Source organism: Neolamprologus multifasciatus, chromosome 2 (assembly GCF_963576455.1).
Source record: "Neolamprologus multifasciatus chromosome 2, fNeoMul1.2, whole genome shotgun sequence".
NCBI lineage: Eukaryota > Metazoa > Chordata > Actinopteri > Cichliformes > Cichlidae > Neolamprologus > Neolamprologus multifasciatus.
In genome coordinates this window covers 33,071,743-33,095,758 of record NC_140440.1, presented here as the reverse complement: position 1 = coordinate 33,095,758, position 24,016 = coordinate 33,071,743, and the positions used below count along the sequence as shown (strand labels likewise).

General features: G+C 39.5%; 3 protein-coding genes across 16 annotated transcripts in view; 1 reads left to right on the top strand and 2 right to left on the bottom strand.

Moving 5' to 3' along the window:
* Positions 1-1,136, bottom strand: part of map7d3 (MAP7 domain containing 3) — a 30,898-nt gene extending 29,762 nt beyond the window's left edge. For 9 of the 12 annotated variants that reach the window (XM_085184598.1, XM_085184608.1, XM_085184622.1 and 6 more), the window contains exon 1: positions 1,008-1,135. In XM_085184598.1, the coding sequence (XP_085040724.1) occupies positions 1,008-1,053 (46 nt within the window). In that variant the 5' untranslated portion in view covers positions 1,054-1,135. Of the gene's footprint in view, positions 1-1,007 lie in introns of all 12 variants that reach the window. The other 3 variants (XM_085184572.1, XM_085184582.1, XM_085184666.1) reach the window with 2 other exon arrangements.
* Positions 1,137-2,555: 1,419 nt separating this feature from the next.
* LOC146524908 (tumor necrosis factor receptor superfamily member 19-like) lies at positions 2,556-8,964 on the bottom strand. Its single transcript, XM_085184805.1, has 10 exons — positions 8,120-8,964; positions 7,014-7,127; positions 6,750-6,928; positions 6,553-6,668; positions 6,396-6,446; positions 6,205-6,315; positions 5,980-6,106; positions 5,750-5,888; positions 4,513-4,552; positions 2,556-3,270 (listed from the first exon to the last, which is right to left on the bottom strand). Exons 1-10 carry the CDS (start codon positions 8,165-8,167, stop codon positions 3,002-3,004), a joined length of 1,194 nt encoding a protein of 397 aa, XP_085040931.1. The 5' UTR covers positions 8,168-8,964; the 3' UTR covers positions 2,556-3,001.
* A 653-nt stretch (positions 8,965-9,617) lies between these two features.
* On the top strand, positions 9,618-23,511 carry adgrg4a (adhesion G protein-coupled receptor G4a). 3 transcript variants are annotated; one of them, XM_085184539.1, is made up of 29 exons: positions 9,618-9,735; positions 9,843-9,963; positions 10,192-10,809; positions 11,852-11,949; positions 12,028-12,086; positions 12,308-12,362; positions 12,947-12,984; positions 13,064-13,212; positions 13,433-13,492; positions 13,632-13,703; positions 14,053-14,135; positions 14,223-14,293; positions 14,384-14,411; positions 14,531-14,553; positions 14,687-14,829; positions 14,901-15,030; positions 15,802-15,908; positions 16,000-16,216; positions 16,326-16,491; positions 16,821-16,973; positions 18,793-18,927; positions 19,011-19,056; positions 19,225-19,328; positions 19,598-19,719; positions 20,259-20,527; positions 20,955-21,060; positions 21,336-21,616; positions 21,913-22,014; positions 22,115-23,511. In XM_085184539.1, the coding sequence occupies exons 2-29, from the start codon at positions 9,888-9,890 to the stop codon at positions 22,201-22,203; spliced, it is 3,600 nt and encodes a 1,199-aa protein (XP_085040665.1). In that variant the 5' UTR covers positions 9,618-9,735; positions 9,843-9,887; the 3' UTR covers positions 22,204-23,511. The 3 variants fall into 3 exon arrangements, with proteins under 3 accessions (XP_085040665.1, XP_085040656.1, XP_085040647.1); XM_085184530.1 differs by having other exon boundaries at positions 10,189-10,809; positions 12,311-12,362; positions 22,115-23,510; XM_085184521.1 differs by having other exon boundaries at positions 10,189-10,809; positions 22,115-23,510.
* The last annotated feature ends 505 nt before the right edge of the window (positions 23,512-24,016 follow it).

Here is a 24,016-nt window from a genome sequence, read left to right as displayed (position 1 = left end):
TATTTTGCTTAACAGAACACATGGCTGCTGGTCCAACCAAAACTATGGTATCAGTGCATCTAAGCATTTAAGCAAAAACAGCTACACCGTCCTGAGAGAGCTCAGGGCTCAGCGTTTGACAGTTTGACAGTGCAGCTTTATCTGAAATTCAGGTCAGACATTGTTATAGTTGCCCTCCCTGGAGCGCTAAGGGGGTTATGCCATATGTCAGCAAATAAGCATGAATGTGGGACAATGAATGTGGGAGAGGGAAGAGATCACTTAACATAAGATAAGATGAGTTTCAAGCAGGAAGCTACAAAACTGCTGATACACTATGAACCGCCTGATCCACGGGTGGAGAAAATAAATCGCCTGCTGGTTTCTGTACTGCATCAAATCAGCTCGCCGCTATTACAAAAATGCATGACCCGATCAGAAAAAGCTTCCTGACAAAGATCAACAGACGACCACGTTTGACAGGATTCTCGGAGCGAATAGCAACGACATCCAAACCACTACTATTTTTACCAGTTACACAGAAGCTAGCTTAGTTTACAAAGAATTTAGAGCACGCCTATCTACTTCGATATACTCACATAAAACCACTTTCCTGTACAACGTTATTAATTTGCGTGAAAGGTGACAATGCAGAAGTAGTGGCATTTCAACCGGGTCTCAGGCTGCAGGACGTATAGTTGCAGCTTTAGCTGAACGTTAACTGCACGCATTTAACTTACAGCGAGTTAGAACAGTCCATTTGCTTCCCTTAAAAGTTATCAGCACAACCATCAGCTAACAAAATTAACAAACGTGTAACTTTTTAATGTGAGAAGAAGTTGCAGATATTTTCCGAGTCCATACTCGGCTCATAACCGGGCAGCGAGCTAACGTTACTAGCTAGAAAAGCTGACCGGTCAAACAACCCGGTCAGAGGCGGCAGTTGACTGCAAATGTTAGAAAGTGAGTGCAACAACTTAAGACACAAGTGGTTCACAAATAGACACAACTGCCAACATATTTCTTACCCATTTGGGCTCTCAAGCCCTTGAGAGTCGAAGCACCCTCCGCCATTTCTATGAAGTTTTCCTTCTGTGTGTTTTTTTTTTTCTAAAGCAAGGGCGCGTAACCCATCGCAGCCGGTAGGACTCGGACACCACGGGGACGTGGACATCAAAGATAGGGCGAACAAATCAGGATGTCTCACTTTGAACAGTGTCGTAACAAAAAGTGACTTCCGATGTAGTCAGCGATATGCAAGTATCTTTACCACTCTACGTTATTGTACCTACAAGATAATGAATCTAGTCCTGTTTTCGTCCACTTTGAATATCGTTATGGACCCTATAATATATTTGTTTTAACTCCAACTGCCCCCTTGGCCAAAAAAAAAACAACTTTTTTTTTTTATGTCAATGACCCAGTTTTAATTTTTAATGTCAATGAAACATTTTAGTGTCAGTGAGACGTTTTACCTGGATAAATGAAGGATATATAAAACTCACTTTGCCAAAAAACTGATTACAGGTTCTACCTTGAGACTTGATATAATTCATGACAGATATTTTGGACATATCTTTCATAGACTATAGGCCAACACCTCATTTACAACCGTTTAAATACATACTCTAATGAATAATATCAAGTCGGTTTGAGTCAGAAACAACATTTCTGTTGCAAGATAAAAGCTGACGTATACAGGTAAAAAGTCGCATTGAAGATAAAAATGTATTTTTAAAGACAAATCCAGAGGACATCAGAGACTGCAACACACATCTTATCTTATCTTATCTTATCTTATCTTATCTTATCTTATCTTATCTCATCTAACATCACAGTTCTATCCAGATCATTGAAATGGGACAAACTGTTTACCAAACAAAGCTATTAGACGTATAAAGATAATTAAAAAAAACACAGAGAGAAATATCGGAAGTCACTTGTTGACACAACAGAACCAAAAAAAGAAGAAGGGACACGATATTAAAAATGCTCTGGTAAGGACAACCAATGAGATTGCACGGTAACTTTTTAACGTTGATGGTTTTAGAGTTTATTTTCAAAAATAATTATTTAGTGCCTCATCTTTTCACCAGACGATCGTGGTGTGGAGGCGGGGGCTGTGGGGCGCCAATACTTACTGATTACGTTTCCAATTACAGATGCGAGGACGTCACCTAGCGTTCATATGAGTACTTGCTGCATGCTGATAAATGTAAAGTTTATCCACAAGAGCTGGTGAGAATTCCAAGGTATTCAGGTATTAGGTTTTAGAGGCAATAACTAAAATAGCGACCAATTGAATGAAAGAGAAAAAGGCCCCGTTAAGCATAGTTTGTTAATGATGTAGAATATTTTATCCAGGTTTGGGAGTTTCTTGTTGTTTTCAGATTAGAAAAAAAGACTTCAAACTTGATTGAAGTTGTGTTTACCATTTGCTTTTGAGATGGATTTGGAGAGTAGTGATGGAAAAGATTGAATACTCACCCAAACTAATGCTCCGAAGACTCTGAAGATCTAGAGATCTGGGAAGCTGGTAAGTTGGCAAACTTCTACCAGTGAGCGAATAACACAATTTCTCAGGGCTCTCAGTTCTTTCACTTACCGTGAACACTGCATCCTCTGTCCTGGTCTGTCTCACATGCTTTAGCCAGAGGGCTGCTCATCATCTTACATGGTAAACAGGAAATAACACAGCACGTAGGGTCCCTTTGCAGTGACCTGGATATCTAACGCTCAACAGAGAAATAAATACTTTTCTCACTGCGTTGTTACAGTACATGATCTATTAAATATATATATTCGACTGAAGACGAGAACCTCAGAAAAGTCAGTAATCTGGTATGATTTTATTCCCATTAATACACCAATGCATCATTTCACTCAAAAAATGTTCCTTTAATAAAGTGTCATGCTTTTATGTCTCAATGGTAGGTGTTAGGTTGACTGAATGATCTGGTGAGAGTCCTGCAAAAAAGAGCAGAAAGTCTCTACACTTGCCACCCTCTGGATCTTTAAGACATTATTGTTTTACCACAGCTCTGTGTATCCTCTTGACAACTTCAGAATTAGGCAAGAGTGCAGCAGCCTGGGCCAACTGGGGCAGCAATGTGTAGGTGGAGGTCCGCAGGTACTGAAAAAGTTCCTGGAAGCCTCGGATATGAGGGATGATCTGCGGTGGAACACCCAAAGACTGTGCCAGTCTCCTTAGAGTTTTGATGTTGTCAGCAGAGTCAAGCAGGATAGACAAGTCCTGAACTGAGTCGTAGTCGAGCATCTCAACCCTCTGTCCTGCACAACATCAGCACAGTACAAGTAAAATCAGTGGCCTACCATACTGAACTCATCCTGATAGAAAACTTTTAAAACTTTTTAAAAAAGGAGCCTTTTTCAAATACATATATACATCCCCCTCTTGACCCTGCAGCAGTCTTTAGCCTTCAAGCTCAGGTCCTGAGACCTGGGAGCTTGAGTGTCCTGTGCAGTATCTTTGCTGTTCCTAGGACTGTGTTCTTCTGGACAGAGATCTCAGATGTTGTTCCCTGGATGTGCTAAAGCCACTTGCCTTGCTTGGGAGTCACTGCAACAAGTGCTCCGATTACCACTGGGGCCATTGTTGCCATCACCCTCCATATCTTCTCTGGATTGTCTCAGGGGCATCTTTACACAGCCTTCATCTGGAGTCTTGCCTGGTGTGATAGACCCCAGCCTCTTTGGATCTTTTGCTGAGAGCTTGTTCCTGTGCTGCCATGATTAGTGCCTCTATGCTGTCGTTCAGTCCAGCTTTGTCCAGTTACTGGTACGATTTCTGGATGTCAGCCACTTCCTCTATCTGCCGGTGGTCCCTGTCTTTCCACTATGGTTCTTCTCTTTTCTCCACTGATTTCTCAGGTTTCTGCTGCCTGAGGTTTTCACTAAGTATCCTGTTGGTTGTGGCCATCTTCCTGATGGACTCATGGATGTTTGTTGTCTCATCCTGGACAGTGCTTCTGACACTCACCAGTCCTCAGCAGCCTTCCTTTTGCTTAGAGACAATCCAGCACATAACAGCAGGGTGCAAGATGCTAACAGGCATGGCATTCATGGAACGCCATAACCAAGTGGCCAGCATAGTATACAGAAACATCTGTGCCGAGTATGGCCTTTAAGTCCCAAGGTCAAAATGGGACACACACCCTTGGGTGGTCGCGAATGTCCAAGCTAAGATCCTGTGGGACTTCCAGATATCGATGGAGAAACTGGTGATGGCTAACTGACCAGACACAGTAATGGTGGACAAACAGAGGGAGGTGTCCACAGTAATAGATGTAGCTATACTGAATGATAGCAACATCAGGAAGAAGGAACACGAGAGGTTTAAAAACCCTAAGAGCTGAGAGAAGAATTCAAGAAGATGTGGGGGGTGAAGTGGTAATCGGAGCACTCAGTGCAGTGACTGCTCCAGCAGATCACAGGAACAACAGGGAATTAAAAAATAAATAATATAAAATATATATATATGCAGTTGTAATGGCTGGTTTGGGACGTACATACCTTCAGCGATCTCCCATATGTCCTGCAATTGTCGTTCCATCTGATAGTGACATAATAAAAGCGACAGAGTAGAAAAGAAGTAATATGATCGTCACCCAATTTATAAATGTGTGAAATACATTGAGATATAACTATGTTTTATTACTGAAATGTTTTGAACGAATAAAAAAGGAGCATCAATCTGTGTTGTCATTATCAAGTAAGAAAAAAAATAAAGTGTTAGCCAGATGTTTGTGTTTTTCTGTTTTACATCATTATAAATTAAATCATTTGGATTGTGAGATTCTGAGTCAATATACTGAATTCAATCAAACTTTAATCTCAAAATAAACAAATCAAGTGATTAACTGACAGTGTCAGTGTCATTATACTGTGTTTCTCTTGCATATGTCATGCAGTAGTATTATACATACACAAAGCTGTGATTCTCTGTTAATGAGTCCTGATCTGCTCATTAACCTGCTATCATTACTATTTGGAATATTTTATTTTAAAAGCATTTTTTTTTATCCATCCATCCATCCATTCGCTTCCGCTTATCCTTTTCAGGGTCACGGGGGGCGCTGGAGCCTATCCCAGCTGTCATAGGGCGAGAGGCGGGGTACACCCTGGACAGGTCGCCAGTCTGTCGCAGGGCCAACACACAGGGACAGACAACCATTCGCACTCACATTCACTCGCACATTCACACCTGATGGCAATTTGGATTTTCCAATTAACCTATCCCCACAAGCTGGACGGTGGGAGGAAGCCAGAGTACCCGGAGAGAACCCACGCAAACACGGGGAGAACATGCAAACTCCACACAGAAAGACCCCGGCCTGATGTTGGAATTGAACTCAGGACCTTCTTGCTGTGCGGCAACAGTGCTAACCACCGTGCCACCGTGCTGCCCGCATTTTTTTTTTATCTTCTGGGAAATTGTTGGCAGTATCTCAGACTTTGGTTCCAGAAAAGAAAAAAAAGTCATTTCTGGTAAGTAATTTTCTTTTTTTCTTGGAAGAAGAAAGAAGTCCCGGTGGCATAAATCTCAGTAAATCAGGAAACAAAACCAAAGATTTCTTCATGGTTAGATAACACTTTGACTATCAAAAAACTAAATGAACTAAACTAAAAAAAAAGATTTTGTACATGAAATATACATAAAATATATAACTTCCTACATTTCAAGTTCCTATAGTTTGGCATTGCTAAAGGTGGACTCTAGGTGTGATGTAGCTATAGGTATAAACTGTACCTCCTGTGTGACGAGGCTTTGTTTTTCCTCCTGTGTAATACTGTCTGTATTCTGACTGGAAGGCTTGATGTTGGTGGTGACATTAATCACAATAGAAGTAGGATGCACCCCATTCTCATGGCTCACGGAGTACAGACCTCTAGGTTTATAATAAACAATGACAACAATGATTATATCCGGACTGATACAGATCAATGAAAGGCATGGATGTTATAATATTCACAAAGCACCTTGTTGGATTTTCAGCTGAAACTATCTGTGAGGGCGCCTCTTCTGGCTGGGTGAACAAAGGTGTGTGCTGAAGGTCGGCAGCAGATAATATTCCTTCAGGCTTGGAAGCGTATACAGCAACTTGCTCTAAAAATTGCAACAAGTGCATATGATCCCATGTTAGTTGAGTAAACAAGAGATAGGTGGGGAGAAGTAGCAGAAACCTGAAACATGATCTGGCTTACTGAATTTTTCAGCAGTCAGGTGTAAAACCCAAAGAAGCAAAGCAAGAAGGAAAATCAAGGAAGCTGTTGCTGAAACAATCAGGACCACTGAAAACGTTTCTTCTTTGACTCCTTAGGGGAAAAAAAGGCAGTCAGGTCAAAGTGACTACAAGACTAATAAAAAAAGTTGTTCATGATATGAAGTAACTCACTTTTCTCTTCTGGGTCTCTGAAATGTTCTTTAGGTGAGTTGGTGGTGCTCTCTGTAAAAGAACCACAGATAACCTTTCCTTAAGCATATCTCTGAACAATCACCACTCAACAGAACTGTTAACATATACTGCTATGCTATCTGTTGTGGGACCTTACCTGCTTTAAAACCTTTCGATGTCAATAGCAAACACTCTTTATGGATTGTGTCATGACTATAACAAGGTAAGCACAGCAGCTCCACTTGCCCAGTCATGCTCCTGAGTTCATAATACCTGCACAAACAACCCAATGATATGCTTAACACAATATCTAATTTGACTTGTGTTTATTTTGGTACTGTGCGAATATTTCACCCCGGGAGGCAGTGTCCACACAGGCTGTCACCGGTAGGTGAGCATGCCGTCTCCTCACGGCGGTTCAGCAGGCTGCACTGGGTGCATGTTCTGCAGGGAGTCACACCTTTTTCTGTACTGAACTTTCTTTCTTCACATGGAATACAGACGCCTTCCCCACCATCTCCAAAACCACAGTCCTGAAAATCACATGTGTTATAGACCTGGAGTGAAGTAGCACATCTAGAAAACAAGCAGTAGCTTAAACAGGAGTGTGTGCGCTACCTCTGAGAGCTCTTCTCCAGGCACGCATGCAGGGCATGCGACACACGTGCCGTTAGCGTGTAAGAACTCTGTCTGATCACAGATGGGCTCAGACTGCACGAGCCCACAGCAAACCTGAAGAAACACACATTTAAAATTGCGAGTAGTGAAATAGCTTAGAGGCTTTACAAAAGTAACGGCTAATACAGAAGGAAAATGTGAAGGAGTTAATATATACTGTGAGCATTTTGCACTTGTTTTTCTATAAAACCTAGCACTTTCAGGACTAAATGACTCCACAGGTCCAGATTTCCCAATAAGCAAAAAAAATGGTCTTGAGAAACAATTCTCCTTGTTTCTGGAGGACTTTTGGCAATAGGTGCTTTTCACTCATTTTGAGTCCAGCCCCTGTAGGATTTTGAGATTTTTTTATAGGTTCATGGCTCCTTTTGGTTTTGATCATTGTTTGTGTTTGAGTTTTGTTCATTGTTTCTCTTGAAACAATACAACAAAAGTTGTATTGTTTATATTTTTGTTGTTGCCAGTAAGTATCTGTTTGTATTTTGTCACATCCTATACCCAAGGTTTGGGTTGGGTCTCTTAAGCAGTATTTAGTCAATTCCCTTTTGTGTTTCCTCTCCTAGTCTAATCTGTTTTGTCCCTCAGTGTCTCGTGTGTCAAGTATTAGTATTTTTGCACCAACCAGGTGATTGCCAAAGAGCTGTTAATCAAAAACTTTGCATATCTCAGCGTGCTGTGCAAATCTGAGGGACAGGACAAATGGAGGGCAAAAACTAAGAAGAAATGACAGGCCTTAAAAAAACTGGGATAATCTTGACAGAGAATGGAATAAAGATCAAGTACAATAAAAAGAGCTTCAAGCAGCCTGGTGAAGTATTCTTAAAGTCTACTAAAAAGGAGCTACAAGAAAGCTTAAGAGTTCAGACTGTGCTGAAGAATAAAGCCAGTCATACAAAACATTGACTTTTAACCTCATTAGAATTCTTTAAACTCTGATTTTGGCTTATATAATAGCATATATTTCCAGTTTTCTTATCACAAAATATAGAAGGAGGATTAAAGTGTTAAAGTTGAGAAACCTCTTAAAGGAAAAATATCAGACTTACCAAGAGCAGAACAGCATAGAAACAAGCCTCAACCAGGCAAATGTCCATGGTCTTCTCTGTTAAGCACCTTCCTGATACACAAAACTCTCAGCCAGAAGAAGTATGTGGTTTTCTGACTGTTAGAATCTAATGTGCATAACTTACAATATAAGGACAATGTCACATATGAAGACAGGTGATTAAAAAAAAACAACAAAAGTCAACAATTATAAGATATAAAAACTTACTTCAAGTGATCAGTAAGGTTCAGGCTATATATCTCTGGTAGAATAATCACTTATTTAAAGATGGTATAAGCAAGGCTGTGGTCTGTCTCTCTGTAAGTTTCCCCTCAGCTCAGCATAGGATATGTTTGGAAAAGATGTTTGGGAATCCCCGTCATTTTACATCACTCGTGACGCAGGAGAGGTTCCAAACCTGACCAGTGAATAGAAGCCCCTCACCTGAACACCTGACGTCACATCTTGCCTTCTTAAATTCCCTCTGGGGAACCCACTTGGCTTGTCTGGAGGGTAAGAGGAGGGAGGGGAATTAAAATGAATGAATAAGACCTTTGTTAAGAGACATTTAAAAGAAAGCTATTGTTTTTGTTTGAAAGAGTTTCCAGGCTGGAATTAAATCTTGAATATTACTACCGCACCCATCCTGCAGAAGGTAAGACTTAGTTGTGAATTATGCAAGGATTACTAATAAGTCATATCAAACGATGTAATAGTAATACAGTTTTTGACCACTTGGTGGCAGTATGAACACACACGGACACGCAATGCGATCAATTTAAAGTCCATTCTTGTTCAAGCCGTTTCACCGGCATGGCAGGATATTATGGAATAAAAAAAAAAAAAAGATCATTTATGGGGAAAAAAGACAATATTGACATATACAGATTATTTAAATTGTTTAGGCTTAAAGGAAAGCTGTACTGTGAACTTCACGTGTGTCTGCCTGAGCACATGTCACACAGAAAAGCTAATTAGGTTTGTTTGAAGAGTTATCACTAGAAGAGAATTGTAAAGTACACGTACAGCAACATCAAACACGCATTTATGCACAGGCACACGGATACACACACGGACATACTCACGTAATTAACCTGGGAATATTCTGGTTGTACAAGAAATTAAAAATGACAACATATATAAATCTATAAAACATATTGCGTTAGAAACACAGTCTGCGTGTCCATCAGAACAGTTCACAGAAGTATTCACTCACATGTGGAAATCAGTTTATGAAGGAAATAAAATTATTATGTATTTAGACAGAAGGAATCTCCTCAGCTTCACACAAAACAAGAAAACAGTTGCCGACTTTCTTTTTGACCTCTTTTTGTCAGCATATCACTTAAACTCGGTGCTCATATCGAACAAAAGGGGAAATAAATGTGCTTAGAAAAAACACTTATTTTGCACACGTTTCATGTGGGCATGGGTTTTAAATTGCTTTCTTTGGTAGTCGTGTTTATTGCCTGTGATTAATGAGTAACTCGGCGAAATACGGGGAATTGGGTGTGGAGGTCTAATGGAGTCAAAAGTGACGCTGCCCAGCAGTCTGAGGGCTCTGCTTTGCTTAAAACTAGTTCATCTTTAGGTTTCAACCACGTCAAGGAGACTATGGTAAGTTTTCCGTCACACATGTATGTTTATTGGTAGGATTTGTTTTGTTTATTTTGTGAGTTTTTGTTTTTAAAGGTGAATGAATGAATGTTACTGTCGACCTTCAGCAGATGACCGCTTGACTCGCACAGAAACCGTTTTCGTCTGCTGCCATGAACTCAATCAAAAGTCCGTCTTCTCTGGCCATCTGTTTCTGTATATTTATGTCAGCTTGTCCTCTGGGTTCAAGTAAGAGAAAAAAAATATTCTAAAATATTGTATATTGTGTCATAAAATAATATGTGTATAAACAAAATAATTTAAAAAATGTATTTCGTCTTTTGGGAAAGTTAAAACTTAAATAAAAATTAACTGTGAGTGATTTGGGGGGATTTACTTTACTATATATCCTCTGTATTCTGTCTTTTTATATTTTTTCCATCTCTGCAATTTCTTCCCATGTTTTAATCTCAGCAGCCTTTGCTAGTACCAGCCTGTGGGGTAAGAAGGTGGTGTTTCAAGTCCAACCATGTTTGTGGCAGTTACACTCGGGGGTTCCGGTACCAGCCCTCAGGGAGCTGAGTGTGTGCGTGAGTTTACGTCGCACCATTTCAGCAGACTGGACAGGTTTTGAATACAAAGCTCCAGGAAACAGAGAGACGGAGCTGGGTCTTGGAGGCAAAAATGGAAAACTATTCGTAAAGTTGTTCGGACATGAGTGGCAATATGAAAATAATCTTACAGTGAACGAGTGGCATTCTGTCTGTCTCACCTGGTCGGGGCAAGCTCAGCGACTAAGAATCTCCATCAACAGTACCTTTCTGATTGAAAGGCATCTAACAACAAGCCAGCAACTGTCCAAAAACGGCACTCTCACTCTTGGTGTGTCTCATTATGTAAACGCAAATGGTGAAATCCAACCGGAGACTGGCACTAACTTGGTAGGTGAGATAGGTCTGTTTCGGATGTGGGCCAGAGAATGGAGCCTTGAAGAACTGAAAAACTTGAACTGTACAGATGGGGATTTGGTGAGCTGGGACCTAAAGCAGTGGACCTATAGCTGCCCTCCTGAGCCCAGCATCAACCTACACTGTGGTAAATACATTACGGGCTTTTATTTTTGCATTTCACAGTCATCTAGTTTGGACTATGCACAGTTTTCCAGCTAACAGGGAACTCCCCAGCAACATAAGCAAGCCTAAAATTCATATTCTGAAATATATTCTTATAAAACATGACTGACAAGTTTAAAGATAATGTTTTCTCAGTGTAACTTTCTTAAGATATTTTCAGTCTTGAGATGATAAAATATTTTTTGGGAAACTTTCCTCTGTGTGATTTACAGTATTTCATATGCAGCACTTTGAGCTGTTGTGTTGTGGAGATTTTTGGAGTAAGACGCTATGGAAAAATATATCAGTCTGCCCATCTGTAAACTCTTAAAGTGGTGTTCAGATAGCCTTGATGATGCATTCATGGTCCTCCGTCAGTTTTGGTGTCTTAGGCTGAAATGTCAAAGATGGCATTTATTTATTCTGGGACTTTTCACCTTACAAGATAAAAATTCCAGTTTTCCACCTGCTGGCCAGTTAAAGATTAGTCTCTGTGGAGTTTGTTTGTTTTCCTGAGCCTGCATGGGTTCTTTCCAGGCGCTCTGGCTTCCTCCCACATTCCAAAGACATGCATGTTGGGTTAATTTTAAAATGGCTATTGGTGAATGTGAGCTCAAATCTTTGTCCGTCGCTCTATGTTAGAGTTGTGATAGCATCGTGTGCAGGACGTACCGCCGCTCTCACTCAAAATCTGCTGGGCTAGGCTGGGTCCTTATAGCAAATATGAAAATGGGTGGATGATATTCCAAATGTTGGATATTTTAAATAAAGTTTAGTAAACAGAAAATTACCCACAAGGCTTTGTGAGATTGCTCATGACAAAGTTAATCACAGTTTGAACTTATTAAGAATGTTTTGTCCTAAGATTCTACTATTGTTGAAATGTTTTGATAAGTCTTAAACTAACTTACATAAAACTACATTAAAAATTATGTATTATTTAAATGAGAGGGGGGATAATGTTGCAGTTAGTAAACTATTTAAGATAAAAACAGTTCATTTGTTCTTCTTTCTATATTTTTTAGCATGGTCATTCTACACAGTCAAAATGGAGATGTGCATATTTAACACGTTAAACCCGGGAAATCTTTTGTTGTCACCAGAGGAAATCTCTAAAATCTGGGTAAGAAAAACGTGCCTGAATGCAAATATCCAGATTTGTCTATCGCAGTAATTGACTGTCTCTGTCCTCTTTTACCAGTTGGAAAGCATTTTCCACAAAAACACATCCATCCATAGCATCTTAGTGTCATCCCCATGGTAAGATGCTTTTTCAAAGCTAATCTTTCTCTCAGTACACCTAAAAACGCAGAACGCAAAACTACTAAATAAATAAATGACATACAAGTATCTCAAATTTGTGTTTGAGCATGGCCCTTTAGTTTAATAATAGAAATGCTTTCATTCTAAATGTTTGCTAATTATAACAGCTGTTCTTGACTCTCCTGTCTCTAATTTCTGTTCTCTCTGTTCCCATCCAGCAGTAGCTGCCCCATAGTTAATGATTCTGCTACTCTAGACAAAGACCAAACTCAGGTACAATTTGATTTTCAGTGGAAAGAAACAGTAATGGGTGGCACGGTGGTTAGCACTGTTGCCGCACAGCAAGAAGGTCCTGAGTTCAATTCCACCATCAGGTCTTTCTGTGTGGAGTTTGCATGTTCTCCCCGTGTTTGCGTGGGTTCCCTCCGGGTACTCCGGCTTCCTCCCACCGTCCAAAGACATGCAGCTTGTGGGGATAGGTTAATTGGAAAATCCAAATTGCCACTAGGTGTGAATGTGCGAGTGAATGTGAGCGCGAATGATTGTCTGTCCCTGTGTGTTGGCCCTGCGACAGACTGGCGACCTGTCCAGGGTGTACCCCGCCTCTCGCCCTATGGGGCGCTGGGATAGGCTCCAGCGCCCCCCGCGACCCTGAAAAGGAGAAGCGGAAGCGAATGGATGGATGGAGAAACAGTAATGTTCTCAAAAAAGAAACTAATTAATGAATAAATGAAAGTCTTTATTTTTCCGAGAGAGCAATTGTCCTACATGAACCCTGATATCTGCCGTGAGGCAAATAAGTAAATAAAACCACATAACTTTCCAGTAAAGTTCTGAAAAATTTCTGTTTTTTTCAGGACTTGGAACTGTTATCAAACACAATCTGTGACAACTGGTAAGGTTTAATAAAAACCTAGAAAAAACACGAATTACATGGCTGCAAACAAGCTCATGTATTTTGGATTTATTTCTAGCTTCATCTGTGAAGGGCACATACATGTGAATCCTCCTGCTGATGTTGAAGTGGTTCAGGCAGAGATTACAGCATTGCTTAGTTTGCGCTCCCCTTTAAACTTCCTCAATCTGTCAGTTCAGGGCAACGACATTGTTGTACTTCCTGTAGGTGAGTATACTCTGCATAGTTCGCTCACACACACAAATGCATGTAAAATAACCTTCTTTTGTACTTTAGTGCACTACTGGATTAGCCTAAAATATAATAATGTATGAACTTTCCACGTGTTTATATTTCACACTCACAGGCATAATTAGAACCAGTGCACATTCCTGCAATTCTAAATACATCTAATTGTACTTAAAGCTTTCTTTCTTTTTCCTTTCAGAGCAATTCTCCAAGGCGACAGAACCTGCACCAACTGTCAGCTCCGGTATCGATACACCAAGTGAGCCTGCCTGTAAAAATATAACAATTAGAAGTGCATTGTCTAAATCGATTGCAGGAAATATGTTTTGTCATGTGAAGCAAAGTCTGCAAGACATTCCCGACAAGCTTTGTTATGAACATGTCACTTAAATTTGCAGAGACAACGCCAACTCCCAGTCCATCAGTTCATCCAACGACCAGAGAGCCTTTGCATGTCAATGACACTGCTGGTCAGTTCACTGCACGACTCGCATAAATCACATTTATGAATTCTATTTGTTTTTGTTTCTTCTTCAGTAAACAGGTTCAACTGTTTACTTTGTCATATCACAAAATGTCCATTCAAATAAATCACTGAATGAAATCAGATGATGGGCGATCTGCACAAGGACACTGTGAAACAATAAAACGTTCACATCAGTGTTCGTGTAGATTCCCACAGATTAAATTCCTTTCTTTCAACAAAGTATTGAGAGAGTTTAAGAGGTGTTCTTTTAAAAGTTTAGTTTCACAAGTAATCATGATAGTTACAGTTTTTCAAACACATTGTAAAATTAACTGTTTTCCCTCCTGCTGTAGAACCAGATCAATTCTTTAGAGTTGATCTGGTCTTAAATATGACTGGTAACCCTTTGGATCCAAAGGATATCATTGAGAAATGGGTAACATACTAATATAATTTCACTTGAAAGATACTTAGAAAACAAAGAAAAACAGTTTAAACAAATTTCTTTTGTTTTTGGCAAAAGGTGAAAAAGCAGCTAGAGGTGAATAACACGATGAGTGTACTGAATCTTGACGTAAAAGAGAATGCTGTCAGGTGGGTGGCAATAGAACTTCATTTTTATTGCACATTTTAGACCCTTTTAACATGTTTGCCATACAAATATGTCTGTCTAATATTTTATAGAAACATGGAGCATTATTTTGATTTAATGGTGAGTACGCGCTCAACTATAGAAGCAAGAGAGGGCCTATAAAGTATAGTGGTGTATAATCCATTTTAATATTAGACATTAGACCATTTACGGTTAGCTGTCTCTGTTTCTTTCTTTAGATTTCTCAGGACCAACCAAAACAGTAAGTGACAATGAATATGGAAGAAATTTATGTCTGGTTTTCTGTAATACTTTAATTCAACTTCGTTTATATTCAAATTCAGAAATACTTCAAATCGGCATCTCTAACTACTAACTGCATATTTCATTATCAGATATTACTGTGCCTTCCATGTTCAGGAAGGCAACAAAAACACTGTGGCAGAAATTGAAATCCTAATTCAAGCTGCCTTGATGTCAAAGTATCAAAATCACTCCATTATTATCCAAACTGTGGAAGTGATGATCAGACATATAGGTAAGTTATATTTCTGATACAAACAAAAACCGAGGTAAGTTATGGAAGACTAACAGTATTTTTTTTTTCAGTGCCAAAAAACTGTTCAGAAGACACTAGCTTCACAATCTATGGAAAATACATATGGCCTGAAACATTTCCACAAAGAATCCAAGTAATGGGATGCATCACGCCAACATCAGAGAGTGCTTTCAGACTCTGGTAAGACATGATCATATTCCTAATCGGCAGATTTAATATTTGACCAGAGGCAATGACGCTTTAATAGCACTGTTTGTCAGACTGTTAGACTGCTTTGTTGCTATATAAGAGATTATTACACAATATCCCCCATAAAATAACAAAGTAGGCTCATATTTGTTTGTCAATGAGACAAGCTTTAGACAAGCTATAAAACGTCAACTTATCTTGATAATGAAATATGGGGAAAAATAGGCTGTTATTTCTATCTTCTTTCAACTTGTTAAGATCTCTGGGATCTTTGTCAGAACTGCACACAGACAGTTCAGCAAGATGAGGAAAGCTCCTCATATAATGCCCTGTTCCAGCTACTCCACCCACACCATGTCCAATTCTGACCCCAGACACGTAAAACTGACGGATCCCTGCCAGCCCACAGCCAAATCTGAAAAAAATCAATTTCCTTTAAGTTGATTATTAGTGTAATGACAAACCTCAGTTTTTTTATGCTTCAATGATTGCATTATCACGACACGGAAATGACTGTGTAATCGGGGTAATCAATTTTATGATCTCTTAGTGAAACATTAAGATTTAAGATTAAGGGTTTATTAAAATCATTATTGGCCCAGGACAGGGTTGTTTTTTCTTCTTCATTCTTTTTTCTTCCAGAAGCCAAGATATAGATACAGTGCGACTTTGTGCAACAACTTCAATTAGATCAGACCATAAAGATGTTTAATGTTCTCTTTTTATTATTTCCTCCTCCCTTCAATTCTCTGGTCTGTTTAGTAAGTTAGACATTGAAACGGACACGACCAGATGGGCTGATCCTAACATGAAGAACTGCAACCAACATCTATCAATATCGGACCTTAACAATATCACTGTGACTCCTGGTAAGAGGATCGACGTGCAGTCTGTTTTTAGTCCCATTTCTTCACAGCTTCAACACAAGCCAAAAAACCCTCTGGTGTTAATGATTTCCAGGTAATGCGGCTGAGGTTGTGGTGGTGATTCAGGACCTTGTAGGTATTCAGTTAGGCAATAGCTCGGAGCTCTCGCCTTCTCACCTGGAATCTGTGGTGGAAAAGCTCAGTGAAGTAGTCGATGAAAGCATCGTTAACTCCGCGGTTGGAGCCAACATCGTCACTATCGTTTCTGATATTCTGCTTTCCAACACTGATGTTACTCCGGTTTCAAACACGTAAGGAAAAATGAAAGTGTGACTCCTGCCCAAGTTTGATGAGCTGTGCATTTCTGAATCCGGTTCTTATTTACATGCTAATCGAAATGTTTTTCTTCCTTGCAAAAAGTTTCCTCAATCTGACAGACAGGATGGCGGATAATATGATATTCCATGGTGAATCTGCTAATTTAACTGCTCCCCCACTGGGGTTTTCCATGATCAATGTGGATCCAGAGGAATTCAGTGGTCTCACCTTTGGTGCATCAATTGTTTCACCAACTAAGAGCCCTGAGGTGAGAGGTTGGAAATGCTCTAATGAAGAGGGAAGTGAATTTGACATATTAGAAATTTCCCTTAATTACAAAAGTTATAAAATATGTAAATGAAGTGCTATATTTGGATTAACTTGAAAAACGAAAAACAGTTTCCACCTGACTGCTTATAGGATAGATTTAGTTGCAATAATGCCCTTGAAAACACAGGTGATTGTTCTGGCAAACAGATATTGTGGCCTCAAGCAGTCATGGCAGATTGGGTTTTAACAGGAAAAGCTCCATGATCCATACAGGCAGTTTTAAAGCAGTGTGCAGCAATGTGACCCTGTTTTATTTTTCTTTCTCAGATGTTTGTCGACCAGGGCTTTGTGAATGAACCACATCCCACAGCAAATGCAACAATCTCTTTGCCTTCTGCACTCAATGATTTCTTCCCTACTGGAGGGAGAAATACAACTCGTGTTCAGTTCCAGTTTTATGGAACACACGAGCTTTTTCAGGTACTTTATTCTTCCCGTGCTATTTGTTACATTGTTTGTTAATTGTTGTTCTTGTTATTCTTTCTTCTTCAAAAATCGACAGTTTATTAGGTGTAATATTTACAACTTCGACTTTGGAAAGGTTGCTTTGTTTTTGAAATCTCGATAAATCCATAAAGCTGGAGCGAGGAGAAAATAAACCATAGCGTTGCATAAAAACACATAACACAACCACTCACAACTGTAACTAACTAGAGAAAATCAAAAAATATATCTGGCTTACTGTAATCAGTGTTGGGAAGGTTACTTTTAAAATGTATTCCATTACAGATTACAGAATACATGCCCCAAAATGTATTCTGTAACGTATTCCGTTACGTTACTCGATGAAAGTAACGTATTCTGAATACTTTGGATTACTTAATATATTATCATGCTGTTTACAACTACATGAATGTACTATTGCTGTGATTTATTACTGTTACTGAAGGTCCGCGGCTCCGAACCTCTGGCTAATACGGTGGGTTCTGTGTCGGGCTCGGAGCCGAAAACTAGCTTTACTTTGTTGTCTGGGTCAACTTTGCTAGCAAGAGACAGAGAGAGGCGTTGAAAGGCTGCTCCAACGGAACTTATTGTTTCGGAGGAAAACACGAACACGGTGTACAGTCGAGTCTTAATAGCTTACTTACAACTGGGCTCGTCAGGCTCTCTTCTTGGCTGCAGTGGTTATTATTATATTTACATGCTTCCAGCTCCCGTTTCTGCTCGATGACAGCTCGTACTTTTCCTTTTTCTCCCTCCCTCGCTCACAGACACATAAAGGGTACGGCAGTCCATTCTCCCTGCAGCACGGACTACACTGCCTATGATGCTACATTCTTTAGAGCTATACCTGTAGCATTCTGCCTATTAGCTTAGCACACCAACAACACCCCGTAACCATGGCAACCGTAACACCCGGAACAACAGAACGTAGCTGTCAAACAAAACCCAAACAGGCCTGACCCGCCACAATATGAAACAGGGAAGTACCGCCGTGTAATCCATTTATTTCAACAAAGTAACTGTATCCTAAATACCACCTTTTTAAACGGTAACTGTAACGGAATACAGTTACTCATATTTTGTATTTTAAATACGTAACGGCGGTACATGTATTCCGTTACTCCCCAACACTGACTGTAATAGGGTAAATTAGAGGTTTCACAGGGATATTAAGTGCCACATAACTTCTTGGCTGGATGCAGTGACCCCCTGTGGTGCCAGACAACCATTTCTTTTTACCATCACATAAGAGAGATAGCTAGATTCTGCTATCAGAATCAGATTAGAGTCAGATTAGTTATTTCCCTTTTACACTTTCCATACTAATTTTATCCACGGGTTCTCGACTCGATGTTTACCCTACAAACACATTATCAGTTTCATCTACAGTATAGCTTATTTTGCAGGCTTAGCTTGATTCTACAGAACACTACCCCCCTCCCACACACACACAAGTGGGAAGTGCAATTGGATGCAGTTTTACTGGTGCATGGTGGACCTGCATGGCTCTGTCATACTGGGTAAAACTGGCATGATCTGGTTGGAACTGGAATCAAAATAACAGCAGTTCCTTTTCCTGGACAGCAGGAAGGTGTTAAGTTGTGAAACCAGCTGAGTTCATACACATATTGTTAGAGTAAACCAGTTGAAAGCACATGATCTCAGTGGCAGAACTCTACATATTTCTATATTTACAAATTAAATTAAGAATTCAGTAAATCTTCAATGGCCTTTACAAAACCATGGCCCCACTATTGTTGCTTACTACGATTCATTAATCTTTTATTTTAAATAGGACTTGGACATAAACAATGCGCAGAGCAACTGGACGTTGAACTCATATGTAGTATCTGCCAGCATCAATGACAGCAAAATCATGAACCTGGAAGATCGAGTAGTGGTGACCTTCAGTCATCAAATTCCTAAAAAGGTGACAAACAAATGCTTTTCAGTTTGTGGGTGACATGAAAGTGTCTGGGACTCTAACATCATTCCACTTCTCGATATTTACAGCCACGGGACAAAGTGCAATGCATGTTTTGGGATTTTTACAAGAACGGTGAGTCAAAAATTCTTTATTATTGGATTTAGTTGATTGACTGTAACTCCGAACCCCGAAATTTAATAAAGCTTTCAAAACTTTTGAAGCTGTGCATCTGTTGATAAGAAGATTTGTGTTTGTGTGCATGTGTGGGTGAATCTTTGCTGGTGTGTGTGTGTGTGTCAGGTGGGCGGGGTGGTTGGAACGGCAGCGGCTGTGAAACCGAGAGTGTTTCTCCATATCAGACCAGTTGTCTCTGTGATCACCTCACACATTTCGCTGTGCTCCTGGTGAGTCATTGGTCTGTTTTTTGTTTTATAGATTTAACTAGAAAACAAACTCCTACAGGCGCCAACATACTGTGTGCAATCTGGTCAGTGCCGGCTGCATGGGTGTTTTTCTGCCAGCAATGTGAGATAGTGGTATTAAAGTCACCATGTGTAAAAATAAAGTTGTTGTCATATTATTCATTTTCAAATAGCTGTGAGAGGTGCCTGTGTCTTCTTGATGCCACTGTAGGCGATGCCAGCGTTTAGGTTTTGTACTTTTTGTGTTTCAGAATGTCAAAAGAAGTCCTTTCAGTAAGGTTAATGAACAGATTCTGACAGTGTTATCATACATTGGATGTGGTATATCCTCCATCTTTCTGGGCCTCACTCTACTCACCTACCTTATTTTTGAGTAAGTCACCGATACTGATGCTAAAACTACTGCAATAGATTTGAGCATATGAAAAGTCTATGACCACCTACATTTGTGGTCAGAAGTTTCCATACACCGATCGTGGGCACAGATTTCATGGTAATTTGGGACTTCTAATTATTTCTTTGAAGTGCTCTTTTTTCCAGGGTGAAATGATTGTACAGCATACACATCTTTGATGACTTTACAAAACAACACCAACGTGAGTGATTCTGAAGGTTCTACAATGTCGAATTCAAGACATATCAGCTTCTTGTTATTGATCATGATTGGCTGGTAGTTCTTAAACTTGTGTGCCCAATTGCGTGGTGTACAGTCATTCCAAAGAAATCATTAAAAGCCCAGAAGTTACCCAAATTGACACAACAGTCGTGCTCATAATGAGTGTATGGAAATGTCTGTATATACTGAAATCATGTAGATAAGAGATTAAATCTGTAGACCACAGTGATGATTTTGGAGTGACTTTTAAAGCATCAGTCTGCACCGTGGTCTCATTATCCATTTATTTACCACAGGAAGCTGCGACAAGATTACCCATCTAAGATACTCATCAACCTGTCATCTGCACTGCAGGGGCTGAGCATGCTCTTCCTTCTAAACACTTGGCTCTCGTCTTTCTCCAATTATGCTCTTTGTATCGCTACTGCTGCAACGCTCCACTATTTCATGTTGGCCTCCTTCACGTGGATGGGCCTGGAAGCTGTGCACATGTATCTCGCATTGGTCAAAGTCTTCAACACATATATCCCCTCTTATATCCTCAAGTTCTGTATTATAGGATGGGGTAAGGAAACATGTCTATGTGCCCCTTTCTGTAGAAACAAAATTGCTCTGCCGGGTGGTTTTAACTGACACGTTGGGTACATTAATGGATCTTGATTGGTTGGGGATGGAGTTAAACTTTACTTTTGGGACTTGCAACTGAATAAATCTCCCCAAAACATCCAAAATGTGTTCTAGAAATAAATTTCTCTGGAATGTTTTGTTCACTCATATGCTGATATTCATTTTAAGTTTTGGTATTGGCTTATTTATGTTGTCATGGTGAAAAGGATCAGAGAAATGTAAAAAAAAAAAAAAAAAATCTTAAATTAGATCAAAATAATAAAATGTGTTTATTGTGAAAGGAGTTACAGTTGTTTGAATTGTAGAGGACGTATTAAAATAATTGGGATGGACAAACAGAATAAAGTTGAATTGTTTTCTCACAGGTATTCCTGCAGTAATAGTGAGCCTGGTGCTGGTCATAGATACAGATGCCTACGGCAGTCTTGCTGATGAAGAAATTGAACTGGTCCTTGATTCCACTGAAGCATTGTAAATACTGCAGTTCTGCAATATTACTGATATGAATACTGGATTAGAAATATAATTAGTCTAATAAACAAATCAAGAGAGTGCTAATTTGCACTGATGAATGCAAAATATAAAAATAATGACGCTGCTGTGTCCAATTTACTATGTGCGTTTGAGTTGATGAACTAGTCATCTCACAGTAGAAGCTTGGCTAAATGAATGGCATTGATGGGATTGCAATAGCTCACTGTTTAAATTGCATTTTGACTTATCTAATTCTCCCTCTCTTCCTACAGCTGTTGGATACAGAATGACATTGTCTTCTTTGTGACAGTGGTGGCATTTATTGGTCTGACCTTGTTGTGCAACATGTCCGTCTTCATCATGGTTCTGATCCAAATTAAACGGATTGGGGCAAATAAGCTTGCCGCAAACAGCCACGGCTCTGTGCTGGACTTGAAGGCGGTTGCCAGTCTCACGGTTCTGTTAGGCCTCACGTGGTCAATTGGCTTTTTTTCAATTGGGCCTGCCAGAGTAGTCCTGGTGTACCTGTTCGTTTTCCTCAACAGTTTGCAGGGTAAGACTGAGTCGTAGTTGCTATTAACTTGACACTAGCTGCACAAGTGTAACTCATTTCCATCGCTTCTGTAAACATTTTTTCCTAAATTCCAGTGATTTTATAATTTTGTTCGGGTTTTCTCATCTCACAAAGATTTTTCTTTTTAGAATTAGTACAAGTGTTAAGAAATCCTTAAGAGTGTTGTCCAGGCTAAGAGAAAAAGTTGAACTAAAACACAAATTTATATCATTTTTAATGTCAAACTGAGTGCAATTGAACGTCACTTCTTCTTTTGTTTTGTTTTTTTCATCAAGGCTTCTTTGTGTTTTTGTTCCACTGCCTGATGAAGGAAAATGTGAGGAAACAGTGGAGAATCCACCTGTGCTGTGGACGTTTCAGACTCTGTGAAGACTCAGGTAGCAGTTCATTTTGACATATAACAATACTGCAGCATAGTGGTTGATAGGAAGCATTTTCAAGATACAGTTTTTTGTGTTTCTTGCCTTCCGTGTTCAGACTGGAGCCGCTCTGTGACAGTCGGTGACCGATGCAAAAAGAAGAATCTCGTTAACTCGGATTCGGTCACTTCTGGCAGCTCTCAGTAGGTTTCTGGCTCCTCAGCAGCAGCAGCAGTAAACCAACACCAGGGGGCAGGAGTGGACATCTGGATGAATTCTTCAAAGTTTTCCGATGTTGAATTACAAACAGAAAGCAAAAGGTTCAAAGACAAACTCCCCAGCGCAACTAATGTGCAGGGAGAGCTGAAATATGTCTCAGCTTCACGGAGAAAATGGGTCCAAAGCCATCACTTAAACTCGGTCGTGAAAATTAAGCACTGCTTTGAGGCAGAAAGTAAAAATCCATTAGAAATCAGTAAACGTGTAAAAGCCGTATAATTCATTTTAAAGGTTAAAATGATTCATTTTCACATCCGTGCATTGTAGTGCTGTTTAAGAAATCTTTCTTTGTAACAAAGCAAAATGTAATGTTCTGCACACTAGATTATTATCCATTTAAATGTCATGCAAATATTGGAGCGTAAAAGTCGTTTTTAAGGTTAATTTCAATAGGATTGTAAGGTAATAGGGATTTAGCTGACTTCTTAGAGTATATTTTCTGATATCCTATACAGGATTTGTCACGGCTTACCACCGTATAATGACAGTTTAGCTCTCGGATCGTTCACTCGGTGCACCTTTGAGTAACAATGTTTTGTGTGTGCATGCAAGACGAGATTTAACCTTTGACGTAATTTTATTCTTTAACTAAAATGAAATAAAACTGAGCACGTCTCATTGTTTAAATAAATAGAAATGGCTATGATTTGGTTTAGCTTGTACACAGATTGTGTTCTGATGATAGTCTTGTGTTTCTCTGACAGTCAAAATGATAGCAGACGAACTAAGCTTTTATTTTTAGAGGGCAGAGAGCTCCATAAGTCATACCATACCATACCATACCACCTTTATTTATAAAGCACTTTAACATAAAACCAGAGTTCACAAAGTGCTGTACATGCTAATAGCATAAGTAAATAAAAATTAAAATGAGATAAGATAAAATAAATAACTAAAAAACTAAAATAAATTGAAACATGTTAAAACAAATTGAGTCAACCCCTCTAATCAATGCCAAAAGCTTCAGCGAATAAATATGTTTTAAGAAGACTTTTAAATTCAGAAAGAGAAGAGGCCTGCCTAACATGCAAGGGTAGATCATTCCACAACTTTGGAGCAACTACAGCAAAAGCACTATCACCTTTACATTTATACTTAGTTTTCGGTACCTTAAGGAGCTGCTGATTGGCGGACCTAAGGGAACGGGCAGGTGTATATGGTTGTAGTAGCTCCGAGTGGTGGGGGGGCAGGCCATTAAGAGATTTAAAAGCAAATAAGAGAATTTTAAAACCAATCCTAAAATGTACAGGTAGCCAGTGGAGTGAAATTAAAATAGGCGTAATGTGCTCAGACTTTTTTGTTCCAGTTAAAAGACGCTGCTGCAGCATTTTGCACAACCTGCAGGCGCCTAATGGACGCATCACTAACCCCAAAATAAAGTGCGTTACAATAATCCAGCCTAGAAGTAACAAAGGCATGGGTTACTGTCTCAAAATGCTGTTTCGATAAGATAGTCTTTATTTTGGCTAATTTCCTCAAATGAAAAAAGCTCGATCTTACAACAGCTCTGACCTGGCTTTCAAATTTAAGATTTGCCTCTATTTTAACTCCCAGATTAGTGATCTATGAAATTCACTGGTATTATTTAAAAAATGAATTAAAGTGAGATTTTTCTGCTGCCTGATGTGTTAATTGGGAAACCTAAAGCTCAGGTCACTTACAAGCGACAGTTAAACTCAAAACCCTTTTTGAAACTTGGACTTCATAATGTTTTAATAGCTTGTCGTTCAGGTTCTGAGGA